At 35.5% G+C, this 22,110-nt stretch overlaps 1 protein-coding gene across 2 annotated transcripts; it reads right to left on the bottom strand.

The window, feature by feature from the left end:
* Positions 1-1,426: 1,426 nt before the first annotated feature.
* On the bottom strand, positions 1,427-20,463 carry kars1 (lysyl-tRNA synthetase 1). Of its 2 annotated transcripts, XM_073836831.1 has the most exons (15): positions 20,370-20,463; positions 18,702-18,832; positions 18,408-18,549; positions 18,161-18,323; positions 11,951-12,044; positions 11,664-11,850; positions 9,979-10,104; positions 9,743-9,862; positions 9,499-9,661; positions 7,197-7,370; positions 6,931-7,016; positions 3,633-3,718; positions 3,410-3,536; positions 2,038-2,181; positions 1,427-1,877 (listed from the first exon to the last, which is right to left on the bottom strand). In XM_073836831.1, the coding sequence occupies exons 2-15, from the start codon at positions 18,818-18,820 to the stop codon at positions 1,803-1,805; spliced, it is 1,806 nt and encodes a 601-aa protein (XP_073692932.1). In that variant the 5' UTR covers positions 18,821-18,832; positions 20,370-20,463; the 3' UTR covers positions 1,427-1,802. The 2 variants fall into 2 exon arrangements, with proteins under 2 accessions (XP_073692932.1, XP_073692933.1); XM_073836832.1 differs by lacking the exon at positions 18,702-18,832 and having other exon boundaries at positions 20,370-20,462.
* Positions 20,464-22,110: the final 1,647 nt, after the last annotated feature.

The raw sequence follows: 22,110 nt of genomic DNA on the forward strand, positions 1-22,110 counted from the left end.
TGACCAATAGGTGGCACTGTTACCAAAATTTGATGTGGCGTGGTGAGTTTGAGGTGTCAATGGCACATAAAAAGTTTAGTGTCAATATGTCAATGTTTTGCAGAGATACAGCATCAGACACAGTTTGGCTTCATTCCAGCAAATTCATTGATGCACTAAACGATAACCTTTTCATATATTGACACGAAATCCTTAACTTTTTGGCAGCATGGTCTGAAGATAATCCGAGTCAAATTTGATGGAAATCAGACCAACGGTCTAGGAGGAGTTTGAACAAATTGTAGGATTTCAAAATAAATCAAAATGGCGGACGACCATGGCAAAATCAGTATCTATGTTCTCGGCATGACCCAAGGAATATACCTGAGATACTTTACTTACAGTATGCTTTCATTACAACAGGCCAATTTAATCATATGTTATTAGTGTATTTTGAAGTTTCTTTATAACATTTAGTTATAAATGTTGCCCCAAATTTTTGAGTACTGTCAGAGCATGGCGCCGAAGACACATACTGAGTTTCGTAACGGTATGCCAATGTGTTCATAAAAGATAGTGTTTTATGAAAAAAATTCAAAATGGCAGATACTTAAAATGGCTCGACTCGGCGTGTTCCTCCGATTCTAAAGAAGCAAAAATAGCCATTTTTCATATCTCCGGACCACTAGGTAGCGCTGTGCCGAAACTGTGCAAGTAGTCTCAGGTCATGGTTGTCATAGCACACACCAAGTTTGGTCTCAATGCACCAAACCACTGCAGAGAAAATAGTCTTACATCGATTTTTGTGTGCTCTTTGTCCAATTCACTGATCTGAGCCAATTTTGGTGAAAATCAGACAAACAGTCTAGGACGAGTTCAAAAAAAGTAGTCTTGACCTTACAATTATTTTGTTTTGGTGTCCATTTGTTTTCTTAGTTATAATAAAATCTACCAAACCTCATACAATCTTTCAACCCACCTCATTTTACCCGTAAGAGTGGGTGGGGCTATTTGTAAATTTTATGGGTCTGGCTTCCAGTCTCATCCAAGTCCAGCTATTTTTAGCTGTACAAAACAGCTTGTTTTGCTGCATGGTAACTGCAAATTAGTGTCTTACCATGTTATTATAATGTATTATCCTAATTATAAACACTCTGGTTTGTTGTTTACCGTTTACCACACACTGTTATTGTTCTCATTTTTCTATAGCGGCTGCAATGCAAGTCTCACCCATAGCCCTACTTCCACATTGAAGGATAATAATGGTTTAAAATTGATATATTTTGTCTAACTAAAATAAACTACTATCATTAATTCACTTTGTCATTTGCAAGACTGCTCTAAAGTTGCATATTTGTGAGGGATTTTCTCGTACTTGAAACAAAAGGAGAGAAAACTGAGATTAAATAATGTCCATCTGTGATATGGAAACAGAACTCACACACTGTTTGGTTTGTCTAAGTCATTATTTAATGCGATTCAACTGAACAGCCATTGTAAGCCTATTAAAAAAGACAGTTGGACAGAAGATCATAAAACATCCAAACATGGCTTAATCACCCCAGGTCACAAAAATGCAGGAAATCGACAACGGGTAACAGAGAAAAAGACAGGGTTCCTACTTCCCGTAAAACTGTGAGCCGTATGTTAAAACAACTGCTGAAATCTTTCCCTTCAGTGTGGACAGTGCATAGGTCTTAAACATTCAGGCTATAACCCTCAACAGTGACAATAACTTGGACAGTTCAGACTGAATCAAGAAATCCAGAGATGGACGAAATCCGCAGGTGTGTTTTTTCACTCATATGAAGTCAGACACAGCCTTACACTGATGTGCCCTCTGCAGGTGGAGCTGGTTTATTGTCTTCAGGTTTCATGGCGGGGAAGAGAAGCACCTCCTAAAGTAGAGCACATCAATTCCTGTCAGATGCAGTTTTCATTTCAAAATATTTACCTAATTAGATTGAATTCATTTATTTACGGGGCCACAATGTGCATGTTCTTTTATTAATATACAAGAAGTGGTTGACATTTTTCATAGTACTAAAAAACAAATACCTTGATGTTGTTGGAGTCCGTGAGGAACATGGTAAGGCGGTCGATGCCCATGCCCCATCCTGCCGTGGGTGGAAGGCCGTACTCTAAGGCAGTGCAGAAGGTCTCATCAATAAACATCGCCTCATCGTCACCTTCTGCCTTGGCCTGTGATAGAAGATACAACATTCATTTAACTAGAGGACATTTAGCAAAATATAGTGAAAAAAGTTCTTTACAGTACATTTTAACAGAGCAAACATAGTGGTTGAGACTATAAACCAGGGCTGTGCGATATTGAACAAAAATGCGATAACTCATTAAATAATGCGATATAATAATTCTTAAAGGGCCACGAAATAGTTTTACTCAACTGTTATTGAACTTGAGTTTTTGTGAACTTCTATAACTATCTTGTGTCATATATATGGTTATTTATATGTATGCACCCAAAACTTCTCTAAAACCACAACAAATTCCTAGTGCTTGTGCACACTTGATGAATAAAGCTCATTCAGATTTTAATATAACTAGCATACATGTTTCACTTTTTTTAAGAAGTAAGCACCCCTACAAAAACTTCTGAAAGTCAACAGTGGTGTTTTACTCTAGCATTGCATAAAAATGTAATTTTAACATCAGTTTAGGAACTGAATATTAAAAAAATAAAAATAAAACACTGCTTAGTCTTAACTCTATGAATTCAATATGCACTGAGTCTTATTTATTTAGCTACAAAAGTTATTTAGACAATTCTTTGTCTTTTGTTCATGGCCCCAAATATTGCAAGCTGTAGCGATATGCAGATTGGCAATATTTCCATATATTGCACAGCCCTACTATAAACCTAACAAACTAGCTGAAAAAAAAAATTGTGTTCTTGAAAGAAGTCTCTTAGGCTCACCAAGGCTGCATTTTTTAATCAAAAATACAGTATAACAGTAATATTGTGTAATTTACAGAAGCCTTTAGTTTTTTTTAGTAGTCTTCAGTTTTACATGATCCTTCAGAAATCATTCTAAGTGCTAATTTGGTGCCCAAAAAACATTTTATTATCAATGTTTAAAACAGTTTTTGTTAATATTTTAGTGCAAATTGTGATGCATTTTTAGGATCCTTTGATAAAGTTCGAAAGAACAGCATTCATTTGAAATAGAAAGATTCTGTAACACTGTAGAAGCCTTTACTGTCACTTTTCATCAATTGAATGCATCCTTGCTAAATAAAAGTATTAAAAAAGACTTTGCTGACCATAAACCTTTGAACACTTTGACTAGACAAACGCAAACCACCACAAAGTAGTTACGAAAATCAAGTGACTAGAATTTTTGCTTCATAACCAGAAGAAGAAGTTTGATATTTCTCGGGAAAGAATGTGAATGAAGAAAATCTTCACCTTAGCCTGCTGCTCAAACAGCTCTCGTTGTCTGACAGGATCGTTCAACTCTGTGTATGCGTTGCAGATCTCCTTCTTCATCACAAAGAGTTCAAAGCGCTCAGTTAGACCTTTCTGTGATCTATGCCTGAGAAGACATCAGCATATGCATCAGTTGAATGTTATAGATTATTTGAGATTTAACCCTACAGTGAAAAATTATAAATGGAAGTCAGGCACATACCATTTTGCTAGAGGACTCATGATCTGTGGATGATCACAGATGAATGTTGGGTTGATGCACTTCACCTCCAGGAAGTCTCCCACCAGCTGTCAACAATAATGTGAATTACATATAATTTCACTTGACTGCTATTGTGCTTTATAAGGCCAAGTGTGTATCTGACATTTAAAAAAAAGTTAACGTAAGGCTTCTAGGGCAGGATTTATCAAATCTTAAGAAAAAAGTAATTTTGTGTGAAGAACTTTCTTCAGAATGTTCCGATGTGCAATTTTTTTTTTTTTTTTTTTTTACCCCTTAACTGTCACTCCTATTTTTTAATTCAAACTTACATTTTTATAATAATTCAATGAAAACATTTTGTCATTTGATTTTGATGTATGTTTTCCATGTTAATGCAATGCCTGATTTTAAAATGGCTCTTAAAGGATGAATTTAGAGATTAAGTTTTCAACTGATATCATTTCTTATGATTTCTAAAGTGCTATAGGGAAAAAGGCAACAAGGAAGTCTGTTTGTGACAAAGGTCAGAACATCTGTTATGAAGTACATTTTTGAGGTGCACTCTTGTCATAAATTATTAATTTTTTGTCTACATAATTTGTAACACAAATATCTATTTAGGTGTCTTAGACCTTTCCAACAATATATAGTTTGTCATGATTAGATTAGGACTTATTTGTAAAACGGTTAAGTAAACTTGGGCATCCCACAGAGGGGTAGGTGACAGTTAAGGTTAAGTAGCTCTCAAAAAGTTTCTTAAAAATTTGTTTTTTTAAAAGAAGAAAATGTCAGCACTCACTTCACTTGATGCAGATTTCTGTAATAATAATGTGTTCACTTATTTCCACTGTGGCTGGTTTGATAGGATTTTGTTAAATAGGCTGTGCATTTTAGATAGCTGCCAAAATTATTTTCATAAATTAAAACAAGGTCCCCATTTAACTCTGCTTTTAATGGCTGTTTTTTCTATTTAAATATATTACGTAACACATAATCATTACAGATAGGGCTGCAACAACTAATCGATAAAATCGATTATTATCGATAATGAAATTCGTCGACAACGATTCTCATTATCGATTAGTCGGGTCCGCCCACAGTGCACGTGCACTTCAGATGATCACGTCAAATTACAGCACTGAATGACGCATTTCTATAGACATAATGCATCTAAGAAGAGTGGAGGAAACAGACTGAGATGCTGCAGGAGAGATACGTGATCTGAGCTGCCCAAAACATCAGAATTCTTTATTTTAAAATCTCTATTTTGAAGCTGATAGCGTAATGGCTTGCCCTGTGAGGCGCTTTGACAGATCCGTTCACATGCTCGTATGAAAACTTTTAGTTTACGGTCATATCCTTATCTGTAAATGTCACAAATTCACACAAGCATTTCCATTTATGCATAAAAGTCCATCCTGGCAGTCTGTGTTAAGTTTAAATCTTTACTGAATGAGCGTCAGACAGCCGGAACAAAGAACACAGGGAGACACTTAATACTGAGTCAGCGCAAAAACATTCATGTCAGCCGTTGAATGTTAAATTTAGATTTACTTAAATACAATATGTAGTGCACGTATTTATGAAGGGTAGGAACTATAGGCCAGGGCTGTGACGGTGGCAGATTTTTACCAACTACGGTGGTGCGGTGTTTATATATAAAGAAATGAGCCTCAAACATTATTAACAAACGAGCGTATTTAGCAGCTCCGTCGTTGAAGAAGTAACCTACAAAACGCTAAAATACATCAACGAAATAAAACATTTAAATAAGAAAGTAGCCTAAATAAGAGTTAAATAGGCTATTAAACAAACATTCGTTGCAAAAAACAACCTCGACAGCTGATCAGAATTACTGGCTCGATTCCGACTGGAACCTCTCTTTCTCTTCCCCATTGCGCAGCTGCTGTTTTTAATAACAAAGTAATTACATTTATTTTCGTTTCTTTAGTTTATAAAGTTAATTTAGAAATATATTTGGAACACTTTTTATTTGTGAAATTCAAGTTGTTGTTTTTTAAAGTAACGAAGCGCCCAGCGGCCGACATATGAATTTAGCCTTCTCAAATAATCACCATTTAAATTAAAATCCTTAGATATATATATAAAAAAACTGAAAGCATATCACAATATTAGTTTAATCGTTTAACTTAGATAAATGTGTAGGCCCTATAGGCGCACATCCAATCGTTTGTGCGCGGAGTGAAAGCTTTGCAGGACATGAAGGTGCAAGCGCCATGTGAAACTTCATTTTTGCTCATAAATGTAAGAGTAATACATTTACTTTAAATTATTACTGCACTACTATAAAACGAAATAATTCAAATCAAAAACAAAACTATTTTATTAGATAGGCCTAATCCATAAAGATGCATTTAGGCTTTAAAAGCGCGTCCAGTGAGCAGATCTTTGCGACACTGACTCAGAATATACTAGTTTATTAATAAATAACTTGAATATCTCCTTAATTTTCCCCCGCCACATTCATGGTAATTACTTTAGCTGGGGCTTTGCGGCCAGTTTAATCTTACTGCGTGCATCTGAACGTGGAACTCTGCTGAAGGCACTTGCGCTCGCTGATGCTGCTGTAGGCGGGACACTAAACACCGACACGGCAGAATAAATAGCAGAAACACTGTATTTTATGCTTGTTAGTGTGTTTTTCTTCATATATTTGTCTTTTCTCTTTATTACGACAGGTGAATTGTTGTAAATTGTTTAGCACTGTGTGTTCATAGCATTCAGAATGTGGAATAGTGTGATTTTAAAAATAAATAATTGACATTTTTAAGACAACTAATCGATTAATCGAAAAATTAGTCGGTGAACTAATCGATTATCAAAATAATCGTTAGTTGCAGCCCTAATTACAGATCTTTTTTTATCATCAACTCACATCCATAGTAACACTAATATGTAGTATACTATATATACTATATAAAAAGAAAATAATAATAATAATAATAAAGTTGTAATGTTTTCTTTTTAAAATCTATTAAGCATTTTACCTTTGGGGATTTAAGAAAATTTGAGGTTTTCCTCATTTTAAGATTTTTTTTATGATGACTTTTAAAACTATGAGTTTTCAGAAATTCAAATTCATCTTGTGTTTTGTCTTCAGAACAATCTTAAGTATATAAAATTTAAAATATACTGCATTCCCAATTATAAAATAAGAAAATAGCAGTTAAGACGAACTTTATTCTTAAGAACATTTTGTGAATCCAGCTCATCAGCTCTTTTCCACCACAGTACTTAATTTTTCTTAAAGTGTCAGTTTTCATCCAGTACTTCATACCTTATCCAGAAGACGAGCAGTTGTCCTTGGAGGAGGACATTCAACTTCTTTCTGAACACAAAGGTCATCTAAGAACTTGCGTGTTTCTGTAAAAAAAAACAAAAAAAAAACATGAGCTTTAAATCATTCTAGCAACACAGTAAAGCCCCAGTACCTATGTTAGTATATTTTCAAGTAATTTTTTTACATAGTACCACTTATACTTTGTAAAACGACGTGGTTCAACAGATCTTTTCTGTGCTCTTTTTATGGACTGTAACCCTTACCATCACTGTCGTAGGTGTCAGGAGCTGGAAACTTCACCCCCAATTCCTTCTCCAGGTCTTGAGTCATGCTGATCCGTTTGAAAGGAGGAGTGAAATCTATTTCATAGGCTTGTCCCTCTGGACCATCAGGATGATACGTCACCTTATAATCTCCGGTAATGTGCTTCACCATTCCTATGAAAGCAACAAACAAATGTCACAGCATTTTCAGACACAATATGGGAAGTAAATAAACAGATCTAAAACTAAATCAGATTGATTTTTTATTTTTTATTACAAAATCATGGTGGTGCAACTCCTGTTCATCTCAAAATATTAATGTTAAAGTGTTAGTTTAACCAACAATGAATATTCGGTTATTAGATCCCTCAATGTCATTCCTATGAGATCTTGATCTTCAGAACAAGAAAGATATTTTTAGTAAAGCTGTAAAAAGTTCACAAAGAGATTGTAAAAGATATCTATATGAATTGATTACTTATTATGTCTTTGTTAACTTTATGGAACTTGAACATTTTGATGTTTTCATGGAAAAATACAAGCGACTATATAAAAGAAAGTGTTCCGAAAATGAATGGAAGTCTTACAGGTTCACAACATGGTGGTGACTATCGTATCTTACCGCATCAACTTATGTCAAGCATGCAAAATTGGAAAATTTGGATTTGTGCCAAATGGCAAAGATCCGTGGGCTCAAGTTTATCTGTCACTTTAAACAAATTAGTTTAGGTTTGGAGTTTATAATACGCGTTTAGAATGTATGCCACTATAATTAGTTATGTTCCTGTTCTGTTCTAAATAAAAAGAAATATAAAAAAATTTGTGAAAAAATTAATTTTTCTAATGTCTATAAAGGTTTTTGTTCTTGTAGTTTACATTATTTTTTTGATGTAATAATAATAATAAAAAAAAGTTACTCATATACCAATGTGATTTATATGTGGGGGTGGGTTTTCTCTCAACAAAGCAGTTTTGACCACATGCAACTTTATTTTCAGAAAAAAAAAAATACTACAAATTGTCAATTCTCATTTTTGGGTCACTAGAAACCAGAAGTAACAAACTTCCTGCCAGTTTCACAGATCAGGCTGAAGGCTAGTTCCAGACTAAAATGCATGTTTGAGCCGTCTCAACTGAAAATATCTAGCTCTGACATATCTTCAAATATATCAACGCCATTGTTCTGACTCAAGATGCACACCTGTGATGTTTTCGTCTAAGGTATTTTTATAGAAGCTGCTTAAATATCTTAATTTAACTAAGGTCTAGTCCTGGCTTAAAGGAGAAGTTCACTTTCAGAACAAATTTACAGAATTTACTCACACCCTTGTCATCCAAGATGTTCATGTCTTTCTTTCTTCAGTCATAAAGAAATTGTTTTTTTTTTTTTGAGGAAAATATTTTTAGGATTTCTCTCCATATAATGGACTTCTATAGTGCCCCCAAGTTTGTACTTCCAAAAAGCAGTTTAAAATGCAGCTATAAAGGGCTCTTAACGATCCCAGCCGAGAAAGAAGGGTCTTATCTCACGAAACAATTGGTTGTTTTTGAAACAAACTGGCAATTTATATACTTCTTAACCTCAAATGCTCGTCTTGTCTCGTCTCTGCGATGCACATGTGTGATCCCATCTCGTTTTCTTCCCCAACTTCAAAATCATCCTACATCGCTGCAGAAGTACTAGGGCTGCGCGATAAATCGCATGCGATTGTCATCAGTAATTTTTGAAGTTGAAAACGAGATGGGAGTTTTTGGACATACCCTAACTGTATTGACCCAGATCACACAGACTACGCATGTGCATCGCAGAAACGATACGAGACAAGCATTTGAGGTTAAAAAAAGTATATAAATTGTCAATTTGTTTTGAAAATAGCTGATCGTTTCGCTAGATAAAACCCTTCTTCCTCATCTGGGATCATTTAGAGCCCTTTGAAGCTGCATTTAAACTGCATTTTGGAAGTTCAAACTTGAGGGCACCATTGAAGTCCACTATATGGAGATAAATCCTCAAATGTTTTCCTCAAAAAACAATTTCTTTACAACTGAAGAAAGAAAGACAAGAACATCTTGGATGACAAGGGGGTGAATACATTATCTGTTAAATTTTTTTTTTTGTCTGGAAGTGATCTAATCCTTTAAGCTAAGCTCTGTCTGTGAAACCGGGCCTGAAAAAAATAATATTTTACTTCTATTTAAGGATTTCAGCTCATGTGTATTGCTTTTTTGGGGGTGGGGGTTCATCCTCAGTAAAAAGATGTGATCAATTCAGAGCATGGAATGAGCAGAACAAGGTAAAAACCTGAGAGAAGCTTCTCTGTGATTTCCATCAGGTCATGATAGTCGGCGTAAGCCATGTAGAATTCGCATGTGGTGAACTCTGGGTTATGGGTGAGATCGATGCCTTCATTACGGAACTGACGCCCAACCTCATACACGCGGTCAATTCCTCCAACTACCAGCATCTGAAACGGTGATGAAGGTTAGATAATCTGCATTATAACGCAGAAATTTCAATTCTGAACTAATACTGCAGTAACATTCACCTTATGGTAAAGCTCAGGAGCAATTCTCATGTAGAGGTCCATATTGAGCTCATTGTGGTGAGTAACAAATGGTTTAGCTACAGCACCACCGGGTATCAGGTTCATCATTGGGGTTTCGATCTATAAAAAAACATTCACAAATGGCGACCATTAAAACTTGAAGAAACTGAAGAAAATCGCTCAGCATATGTCCTAAATCTGCACTGCAGTTCTCTGCACAAATCAACATCTATTACCTCAAGAAACCCAAGCTGGTCGAGAAAGCTGCGGAGGTAAGTTATAATCTTGGCGCGGGTCACAAACTTCTGTCTCACGTAGTCATTAAGAATCAGGTCGAGATACCGCTGTCTGAACCTGGTTTCCTAAAGGAACAATGAAAGAGCTTATCATGAAGATCAGCACATGCAACATTATGAATGAAGAATAACTTGAATACATTGCATAACACATCAGAAAAATTCATTAAAGGACACCGAGGCATCTACTGACAACTGTGACAAAGTCAATGTTGCAGAAAGCATTAAGTACTACTCATAAAAGTGCAAAATACTACATATTGATTCCTTTTGTAAGCATCACGCAATTCCTCTATGAAAAAGTGTACTTAACTGCTTAATATTATATTAAAAAAAATCTATATGATTTTAATTAAATAAAAGGCCACTTTCATAACTTAATACATAACTAAATATGTTACTTTGTAATAATTTAACATTTTAAAGAACATCTTAAATCATGTCTTATTCTTTTGTCACGCTTTAAATTAATACTTATTTTGATGTGTTGACTAACATGTAATATTTGACTAACCTGTAACATGTTAATATTTACAATGTGCAATTTGGCACATTTACAAAATTTGTAATTACAATATATGAAATACAACAGGCATTACACAAAAGTGTTTTAATGCTCCATAATGCTCACATTACCTAATTTTGGTTAAAAACAAAACCTACTCTAGTTGTTGTTCAACAAACTACTTATTTACTCACTTGAGTCATTAATTTTAGACACATTTACTTGTATTCAAGTAAATTATTCCTTAAGTAGCAATACTTTTACTTGAGTACAATTTTTAGCACTCTTTCTGACACTGGCTACCAGTGCTGGGGAAACTTACTTTTAAAAATAATTAATTAAAATTTTGCATTACTCCCCAAAAGTTACTTTATTTTTTTTAAATGGAAAATAATGAGTTATGTTACTTTTGCATTACTTTTGTGTTGCTTTTTAAATTTGGGCAGAGATTGCTTGTTTGTTTTTAATATAAAAAGTTTTAGCAACAAAAGCTCTTTCACACCAAAAAGTGAAACGAATAATCCTCAGACTAAAGGAAAAATAAATTCAACACTCTTCAGCAATTAAAAAACAAAACAATGAAGCACAAATTTTAGTTTATCTAAAGTCCATTGTTGCTTATTAGTTTGGTTGAACTGGATTAAAGGTCAGCAGCAAAGATATTGGTTAATAAAATGTGACCCTGGACCACAAAACAAGTCATAAGGTTAAATTTTTTGGAAATTGAGATTTATATATAATCTAAAAGTTGAATAAATAAGTGTTTCATTGATGTATGGTGTATTGTTAGAATAGGACAATATTTGGCTGAGACACAACTATTTGCAAATCTGGAATCTGAGGGTGCAAACAATCAAAATGTTGAGAAAATCGCCTTTAAAGTTGTCCAAATGAAGTTATTAGCAATGCATACTATTCATCAAAATTTAAGGTTTGATAGATTTACGGCAGGAATTCACAAAGTATCAACATGGAACATGATCTTTACTTAAGATCCTAATGATTTTTGGCATAAAAGAAGAATCATTTTGACCTATACACTGCTAGCTACTGTACTGACACTAAAATGTAAAATGACTCAGAGGAGCAATTTGTTACTGTTATATCTAAATGCCTTTACCTTGTCTTTCAGGCCAAAGTGAAGGTGGGGAAGCATATGAAGACATGGAGACAACAGAGTCATCTCAATCGGGATGATGCTCAACTCGCCCTTCTTTGTCTTGCCAGGGTTCCCCCGGACCCCAATGATGTCCCCACGCCTTAATTTGTTGTTGATGTGCACAAAATCTTCTTCTGATTTGTAGTTCCTAAGAACAGCAGAGCGAGCAAAAACTGGTTATGTTGCTGCGATAAAACAAACAAAAAAAAAAATTACTGAAACATGATGGAGCAGAGAGCAAATCAGACCTGGAGTTGGCCATGACCTGCAGCTTGACTCCCTCTCCTCGCAGGTCATAGAACAGCAGCTTGGCACCTGAAGCCCTCTTGGCGTGGACACGACCTTTCAGTCAAGCAAAAGGTACAAAATAAGAAAAGGGGTTCCCGGTCAAAGAGTAGAAATGTCTCTTTTTTATTAACTTCTCACATTTCTAGGTTGATAAATTCTAAAATTGTTGACCGAAACAGGTTGAAGACACTGATTAAATGTTTTTCAATCAATCTTAATTTTGATTTGTTTTAGTCCATACCGTTTTCTGTTGATGCAAAAGCAAAACTTAACTAATATTTATTTGTAGCACGTTGCATCATGTTAAGCTTTTTGTTTTGTTAGTTTAAAATAAAAAAGTAAATGTCAATTTCATCACAAAAATTAAGCAAAAAATGTCATGCCTTGTGACAGATTGCCATAGCCACCACAATTCAAGAGGCAACACGGAGTGCACGTAAACGATGACCACTTCCTCTTCACTAACTTGAAGTCACATGTGATCACTCATTCAGTGTTAACCATGGAAAGACATCAACAAAACATGTTAAATGTCACGTAACCTTACATTTACTTTCTTTCTTTCTATTTATTTATAAAGCACTTTCACACAACTGCCAACTGATCCAAAGTGCTGTACAGTATAACTAAAAACTTACAACACGTACAAGACATTGAGCAACATAAGCACAAGAACAACAATACAGTTAACATGGCTAGATAAAAGCTGTTGACAAAAGATATTAAAGTATTTGCATCATAAACTCAACAGCTGGCTAGAAAAATCAACTCTAAAGAGGAGTATTTTAATAAATATATGCACTGTATTACATATTCATTATATTTTGACTTCACCTGTTAGCAATGTCTTCATTATTTAATGTAGGTTATAAATGTTTACATTTCAATAATGAATTGGAGTTAATTATGCTTAACAAAAATGCATGCCAAATTTAAACTGAAACTTAAAGGGATAGTTCACCCAAAAATGAAAATTTGATGTTTATCTGCTTACCCCCAGGGCATCCAAGTAGGTGATTTTGTCTCTTCAGTAGAACACAAACTAAGATTTTTAACTCAAACCGTTGCAGTCTGCCAGTCATACAGTGGCAGTCAATGGGCTCCACGGCTTTGATAGTCAAAAAAACATACACAGACTAAACTAAACTAAACTAAGACACCAAACAATGGTTCTGTGCAAGAAGCTGAACAGTATTTATATCTATTAACTAGGGCTGTCAAAATGAATGCGTTAACGCAAATTCATTTTAACGGCACTAATTTTATTAACGTGCACGATTAATGCAGTGTGCATTTTCTGTTTGACCCATTACCTAGCCCATAGTAAAACAAATGAAAAACAAAGGAGCAGCGCTTTCAGTTAAACCAGATGTTATGTTGCTTCCAGTGCTTGAAATGGGCACTTTTTCGTGCGTACCGGCACTTCTGACATATTGAATGAACGTAAGCGGAGTCGGTCTACATTAGGATTGGTGGTGTAGGGTTGATGCATAGAGCCACATACGAGCATGCACACGAAAAATGTGTATTATGGCGCTTTTCCACTACACAGTACCAGCTCGCCTCAGCTCGCCTCGGCTCGACTCGGCTCTGTTTGGTTTTCCCCTGTGTAAAAGTTGTACCTGTACCGGCTTCCAGGTACTTTTTTTCGTACCACCTCCGGCGAGGTTCCAAGCGAGCTGAGGCGAGCTAAGGCGATACTAAAATGTGACGTGAAAACACAGCAGACTGCTGATTGGTCAGAGAGAATTGTCACTATTCACTGCGTCATCATTGCACGCGCCAGCAATAGTATCCAGAATAACCCCACCATTTTTAAAAAGTTTGGCCAGAGATTGCGTGACATATCCAATCCATTACATATTATGGCAACTCGGAAGAATACGCCGTGGTCAAACGAGGAGGTGCAGACAGCGGGTGTGTGTCGCGTAGAAGATTACATCACGGCAGTTTCTTGCAGTGTCGCTATGACAACCAGGTACTATTGTGGAGGTACAGGTACAACTTTTACACAGTGGAAAACCAAACAGAGCCGAGTCGAGCCGAGTCGAGTCGAGCCGAGCCGAGGCGAGCCGAGTCGAGCTGGTACTGTGTAGTGGAAAAGCGCCATTATATGCACGCCAAAGTTAATTTCAGCCTATTAATAGCACGCCAAATAGAAAGAGAAAATTTTGCTAGTATGCAAAGAAGCAGGTTTTTGCAATCACATAATGTTAAACGGGGAAACTCCTGGAAAGTCCAAGGATCATGAAAGCATTCAAACAGTAAGTTAAAAACAACGATGATAAAGCAGAGAATAGTGACTTATGTCCAGATGCCAAGTAAATTGCTCAGTGCAAAGATAGAGAAGTAATGGGAACCTGGTATTTCTATATTCTTTTATGTATCTAATAGACATAAACAAGTCATTTGAAAAACCTATGACCTTTGAAACATGTCTAGTCTTCTATGTCGAGTAGGGGTGGGCGATATGACCTAAAATTAATATCACGGTATTTTTCATCTTTTGAACGGTGCCGGTATAATATCACGGTATTACTTTTTTTGGTACATTTTCGGAGAAGTAGCCTGTCCTGTCCATTTAGTATGTGAATAAAGTTAATCTTTTCATAATATAATAAGTATATGGTAGGTATCCTTATCAAAAAGAGACATGGGAGAGTATTATGCATTCTCAACATATTTATTTTGCAAAAAACCTAAAGATCTTACTTAACAGTGTACAACAAAACAAAAATTATTTTTTTAAATTTAATTTCTGCAATATTTAAAACCTTTAAATAACTGGGGGAAATCAACCCATGGCAACAGTTTAAAAGTAGACCAATTCTGTGGGGAAAAACGCGGACTTGGCAACCCTGCATCCAACATGAGCTGCTGGAGTTAATGTCTTTGCACACGTGAGTACGAAATTTTCGTCCGACATTTTTGCACGTTAAAAAAAATACAGGTTATGTTAATCGAGTTTACACACTGCCTCTGAAACTTTCATCCGTCATAAAAAAATTTGGATCATGTTTGATGTTCTGCATTTTCACATCCATAATAAGCATTTTGATAAGGATGGCGAATATGAGAAAACTAAAAAAAAAAACACATACGAAAATCGGACTCAGTGTACAATGACCTTTAGATTTGAACGATCACGGGTCGAAAGTAAAGAGAGATGACAAAAATAGACTGGAGGATTTGTTGCAATCTTGTACTCACTGACAAATATCTATTATAAGATGTGCTGCTCCCTTTACAAAATCGAAAGTAAACGTAAACAGGCCGGTCGCGTTCGCCTCGCGCCTGCTCAATTTGTGATCCGCTGTGTAAATCCTTTGGCCGGCCGACCGGGAAAAGTCCCGGTCGTCCCGATTGCCACTCCGCCCCTGGTATAGGCTACAGGGCCGACCTTTCTTCACGATGTTTCACCAGCCGTTTAATGGCCACTCCCCTTTTACCTACCACCTGCAAAGCTGATACGAATATGTTTTACTTTTTTATTTACAACAAGATAGTATAAGGACAGGTATTCAGACCACAACTGAACGTTTGAAGAAAATTTAATGTTTTAAATATACCGGTATTGACGGTATTAGAAAATCCATGTCGTGGCGCTATCTCACACCGGTGATGACTATGACACCGGTGTACCGCCCACCCCTAATGTCGAGTATAATTTCTCTAATAATAAACATCCATTTGTTTACAGCATCCATATTTGTCTATGCCCATGTTAATTAGAGTATTAAAAACTTAAAGTATTAATTTAAGGTACATTAAGAATAGATACAATGTGCGATTAATCGCGAGTTAACTCATGACAACCATGCGATTAATCGCGCAAAAATGTAATCGATTGACAGCCCTACTATTAACCTCTGATCCACCACAACGTACAATTGCCCTGAGTGCGTTCACAACAGTCTGCGTGTGAAGCGTCAACATGCTCTGCCATAGTGGATGCATGCGCGGAAGCGATCTGTTGCGCGTTTACGTCACTCATTGTGTACACAGCACAGAGTGATTGTGTATAGGACGGCTATTCAAAATGGTAATTACTTGTGCTTATCCTTATTGTTGCAACCGATTAAAAACTAAAAGATTTTGTTTGCTTGCGCATACTCATCCAGGAGTGTTGACTTTTCACCAACGCCCAACTTTTGAGCCTGATCGACTAATGTTTTTTTTGCGTGTTCTTCGTCACGCACCAGCTGTTGTGAACATTATCAGGACAGTAGGACATTGCGGTGGATCAGAGATAAAAAATTATATAAATACTGTTCAGTGTCTTGACTGATTGCTTGGTGTCCTAAGACCTCAATGTATCGCCACGAGCCACAGGGTTTACTTTGGTTTTGTCTGTGTATTAGGGGTGTGCAAAGCAGCCGTTATTTGTATCTGTATTTGTATTTGTATTCGAGTAAAATTCTAAATATGTGTAAAAATCCTGTTTGTTTTTTTTGTGCGTTACACTTATAATTTAAGTTATAGTGTAAGTATTCTTTAATTATATCCATTATAATAATTATGTATATGGTATATGGTATTCAATATTGGTTGATGTTTTTGAACATGTAACAAGGAACACCACTGAAAAGAAAATAACATAACAGCCATTACCTCATCCATGGTTAAACCAACAACTAACAAGATACCATTGTGAACATTATGAAACCCCACCACCACCCATCCTTGTTGGACGACGCTGAACAGACAGAATAAAAACAAATAATACTTCAAAGAACTGTTCTTCTTCTGAATGAACTTCTTTTCCGTGACGTCTGCCGTTGCTAAGCAACCATGACCTGATCTCTCAATGAAGACTCGGACGTTTCAAAGCTTAAATGGATTTCCAGCAGTAAAAATCGCTTGCAGTAGCTCTGCTATTAAATTTATTTTAAAATGGTTATTCCTGTACAGATATGATAAGCTGTTCCTCCAACTTGGCTGTTTTTTAATGTTATTAAGGGAAAGGGTGAAGCTGATTGGTTGGTTCTTGTCACATGACCTGCGCGCCATTGTGGCATTCTGAAAAGGTGACACGTATTTATCTCTATGCGGCGTGGACGCGCCTGGGAAAAACGAGCGCGTAGCACCGTGTCCGCGTCGCTTCCATTATGAGCGCGCATATCGCGCGTCTACATGTGAAACAACGAATTTGAGCGTGCGTATGAACGGCCCCTAATGGAATAATCTCCCAATCAAACTCTGCTTCCCAAAAGTTATAAACTGCCTCCAGAACCCAGTTAAGGTACAAAAATCTATTCAACAAAAATAGTGATGCAGTGAAGTCTTTTTTTGCCCAGCCGAGTCTTCTCTGTTGCTGTGTGTAGCAGCCTGTGTCAGTCACCTCTTTTAACCCCACCCCCCGACTCCTGAATGTCACTCACTCACGCGGGCATGCACTGACTGCGGTCTCACGAGGAAACGCAGCTTTTTGATATAAAGTTTTTCTTGTTCCCGAATACAAATATTTTTAAAAGTATTTGTTCGAAATAATTATTCGTAAAAAACACGCTATTTGTGCCTTTTCGAATACCGTATTCGGGTTCGGCTCCACCCCTACTGTGTATGCTTTTTTTTTTACTCTTAATGCCGTGGAGCCCATTGACTGACTGCAACAGTTTAAGTTAAAAATCTTCATTTGTGTTCTACTGAAACAAAGTCACCTACATCTTGGATGCCCTGGGGGTAAGCAGATAAACATCAAATTTTCATTTTTGGGTGAACTGTCCCTTTAAGTTCCAGTTTATATTTGGCATGCATTTTTTGTTAGGTATAATTAACTCCAATTCATTGTTGACATATAAACATTTATACCCTACATTAAATAATAAAGACATTGCTAACAGGTTAAGTCAAAATATGATGAATATGTAATATTTATTAAAATACTCCTCTTTATAGTTGATTTTTCTAGCTAACTATTGAGCTTATGATGTAAATGTAAGGTTACGTTACATTTGCCATGTTTTATTGATGTCTTTCCATAGTTAAAACACTGAATGAGTGATAACATGTGACTTCAAGTTAGTGAAGAGGAAGTGGTCATGCAGATATACATCAAATTTTCATTTTTGGGTGAACTATCCCTTTAATTTTTGGCTAAATTAAAGCTTTATTTTCAGTTTCTGTGTTTAGCTAAATTAATTTCAGTGCATCACTACTGAAACATTTACCCGATAAATTGACAACATCTGGTAAGTGGTCTCCTGGCTGAAGGTTGTTATATTTCTCAATGAACTCTGTCAGTGACAAGTCCACATTGAATTTGTGAGGGTATGGATCTTCGGCTGTTCCCTTCAAGGCTTGAATGGCTTGTGAACGTATCTTGAAGTATTGCTGCATTGAAAACAGAAAGGAAAAAAGAATCTGTTACAATTCATTCTGAGTTTATCTAATTTCTATAATGAATGCTCAACGTACATTTGGGTCCAAGGTTTCTTCATCAGCCCCATATGCATTTTGCGGTGACTTGTCATTGGTCTCCTTTTGTTCTTGATGTTCTTTGACCTTGGCTTCTTTCTCAGCCGCTTTCTTCTCAGCTTTCATGCGCCTTTTCAGCTCACTAAGGACATACAAGAAAGAAGATCAGTCGCCATGCTACGAAACAACATAGGCATTAGTGTTGCACATCTAGCTATGGGAATCTATAGCATGCACAATTTTTTAGTGACAAAAGGTTGGTCGCTTTTCGCATTAAATGGAAACACCACCAACCTTTTGCCACTTCTGAAGCGATTTCCTTCAACAAGCAAAGGCAGCTTTTGTAAGCTGGGGAGAGCAAACGTCTGCGGCCTGAACGCTTGCAGCCTGCATATTCTGACCAGAGTCAACATGATGCGAACGTCCTATTTGATGAATCAAGAAAAACCAGGGTCAGATTTATTGTCAGATATTAAAGGAGTAGTATATTAGAATGGTATACTGAATTCACCTTCGTCAGAAACTAAACGATCCAAGAACCGATAGTGAAAGCATTTAGAGAATTTACCAACTTAGAGAAAACAAGTTACTAAATAGCAGAAAATAGTTACCTACTAGCAGAAAACTACAAAAAGATGAGGCTACAATCACTGAATATTATTTTTGAACGGTTATTTGAAAAGAACAGAGTCACGGAAATGAGTCTTACTTTTCATAAGCGAATACGCCATTAGACCACAACTGAAAGATTTCTATTTCAGATAAATGCTGTTTCTCTGAACTTTCTATGAATCAAAGAATTCTAAAAAAAAAAAAAAAAAAAAAAAAAAAAAAAAATCTACTCAGCTGTTTAACATAATAAAAATAATAATAAATGTTTTTTGAGAAGCAAATTTAGAATATTAGAGTGATTTCTGAAGGATCATGTGACACTAAAGACTGGAGTAATGATGCTAAAAATTCAGCTTTGAAAACAGAAATAAATGACATTTTAAAATATAATCAAATAGAAAGCAGTTCTTTTAAACAGTAAAAATATATCAAAGTTTTGCAGTTTTTGCTGTATTATGGATTAAATAAATGCAGGCTTGGTGAGTAAAAGAGACTCATTCAAAAACATTAAAAACCTTACTGTTCAAAAACTTTTGACTGGTAATATACAAATAATATACATATTAAAATGACACACAGCTGACTATGAGTGAATTGTTCTTTTGAGTCGAAACGATTCAATGAATCATTTTAATCGGTTCACAATTAAAAAAAAAGCCCTATCGCGGAATATGGAAAAGCATAAGCATGCTATTATTTGCATGACAGGCCTATATAGACATGTCAGATATTAAAAGAGTAGTATATTAGCATGGTATACTGAATTCACCTTTGTCAGAAACGAAAGAACCAAGAACCGATAGTGAAAGTATTTAGAAAATTGACCACCTCAGAGAAAACAAGTTACTAAATAGCAGAAAAACTACAATTAGACCAGAGCCATAGAGAAACATATTACTTTCTATATGGCTCTGAATTAGACGAGGCTACAATCGCTGAATCTTATTTTTTAACGGCTATTTTAAAAGAACAGAGTCACGGAAATGAGTCGGACTTCTCATAAGCGAATACGCCATTAGACCGCAACTGAATTATGGGGAATGAAGTTGTCATTTGGACAACTACTTTTTCTATTTGAATATTTCCATACACAAAGACTGAATTATTCTCAAAAATGCTAGCCAGAGAGAATTATCGTCACTAACACTATACATGACTAATCGGAATCAAAACACGCTGTCAGTCAGTCGTGTTCATGCGGATCCAACCACGTTGCCCGACATGCATTTTTTTCCACATCAGTCTCATTTATCATGAAGGACGCACACATAATACACACATGCAAACTTATCGTAAGTGTTATTCTGTACAAACTCAGTTTAAGTGCCGTGATGCAATAAATGTACGTACTTTTTGCTGAGTTTCTCTCCATCCACTACAGCTCCGTCTGCCATCTTCTTCCCCGCCAAACACACGCAACACACAACAGCCGCGGGACTGTGAAGCAAGATATACAACACAGCAGCAATAAAATGGCTAATATTCAACCACATTTCAATGTAAAAGTACCGTTGCTTGAGATTGCGTCAGTTCCTTTTTTACTTCTAGTTTATTTTTAATACATACCTGCAAATTAACATAAAATCAGAAATGTTTGTTTACAGTATAAAACGAATAACACGTTACACATTATAGCTGGTTAAATTACGCAACGTTAACTGTAAAATATAACAGAAAATAAATATAAAAAGTACAAATACTCCAATAATAATAAAATGAATTAAATAAAGAAAAAAGATGTGAGATCACTTGAAATTAAATGTATTAATAAATAGTCTAACTAAACTAATAATAATTAAAAAAAAAAACTGTGTGTACAAATGTGACAAGAACGGGTATTGTTTTGGTTTTAGGACAATTCTGATGAAAGGTTTTGATCCACTTCAAATGTTGACTACTACAGAGGGACAGCTGATATTTAAGTAGTCTACTGTGTTATAAAGATCTTATTGATTTACAAGCGATCAGAATTTCGTCTTTTGACCAAATAAATATCAGCAACACCAAACTGCATATTTTAGCTTAGTTAGAATACAATAGTGTTTTATTATCTATGATTATGAGCCCTATGTTTTCACTTTATCCTACTATGAGACACAAAACACTTCTGTATCAGATATAAAGCACGTTAGATCATGTCTTCACAACAGAAATATTGAAATGAAATGAGTATATAAATGGCTTATATGATTATTATAAATGATTAATGATTCATGGAGCCAATATTTTTCAAGAGTAAATGAAAGACGGTTTCTGTGTTAAATTGGCAAAATGAGCATCTTGTATGAATATTAGTTTTATATTTCTTCATGAAAGTGTTTTCGTTTTTCTACATGAATAGAGAACCCCATCAACTAACGTCTACTCAATATATTTTTCGCTTGATTTTGTTTTGACATGTTTTATTTATGTGTATTTTATCAATATTTTGGATGAATGTTAAGGTTTCTCTTTACCTGATGACGCAGTAAAGTGATGCTGAACGCTGATTGGCCTCTTGTCAATGATTGGTTGAATATGCGGGGCAAGCAATTAAATTTAGACAGAGCTCATAATAACATCTCTGATTTATACTCCTTTATGCCAATTTTTGGTAAATCTCACAAGTTAAAATGCGTAAAAAAAGTGCGTAAGAATTCAATAGCGCTTCTTGCTGTTGTACTCACGCACGCAACGTCGGGCGTGCAAATACGTGATTCGAATTTTAGTTGCCATAGCGACGCGTGTTAGGATACGAATTCTGCATATATAAACACTCGAACCCATCAATATCTGTTGGTTGAGAGACGAGGCGATTTCACAGACTTTCGGAGACTATTTACTGTGCTGAGATTGTGATTGTTGAAGGAGTTCGGAGCAAGAGGAGACTATTATTTTAGATTGGAGGATATTTTTTCTGAGTACTTGCATTTTTTAAGAAGTTCGGATTATTTTTGAGGAAAGTTTTATTTTATTGTTCTCTTCTTATTTTGGAATTCTTTCTTTCTTTCTTTCTTTATTTATTTATTTATTTATTTAATTGATAGATTAACTAATTCATTCATTAATTTATTAATTCATCCATTTTATTGGAGTTTGAAGGAGATCGTCA

The sequence above is a fragment of the Garra rufa genome, chromosome 3, assembly GCF_049309525.1.
Source record: "Garra rufa chromosome 3, GarRuf1.0, whole genome shotgun sequence".
Classification (NCBI taxonomy): domain Eukaryota; kingdom Metazoa; phylum Chordata; class Actinopteri; order Cypriniformes; family Cyprinidae; genus Garra; species Garra rufa.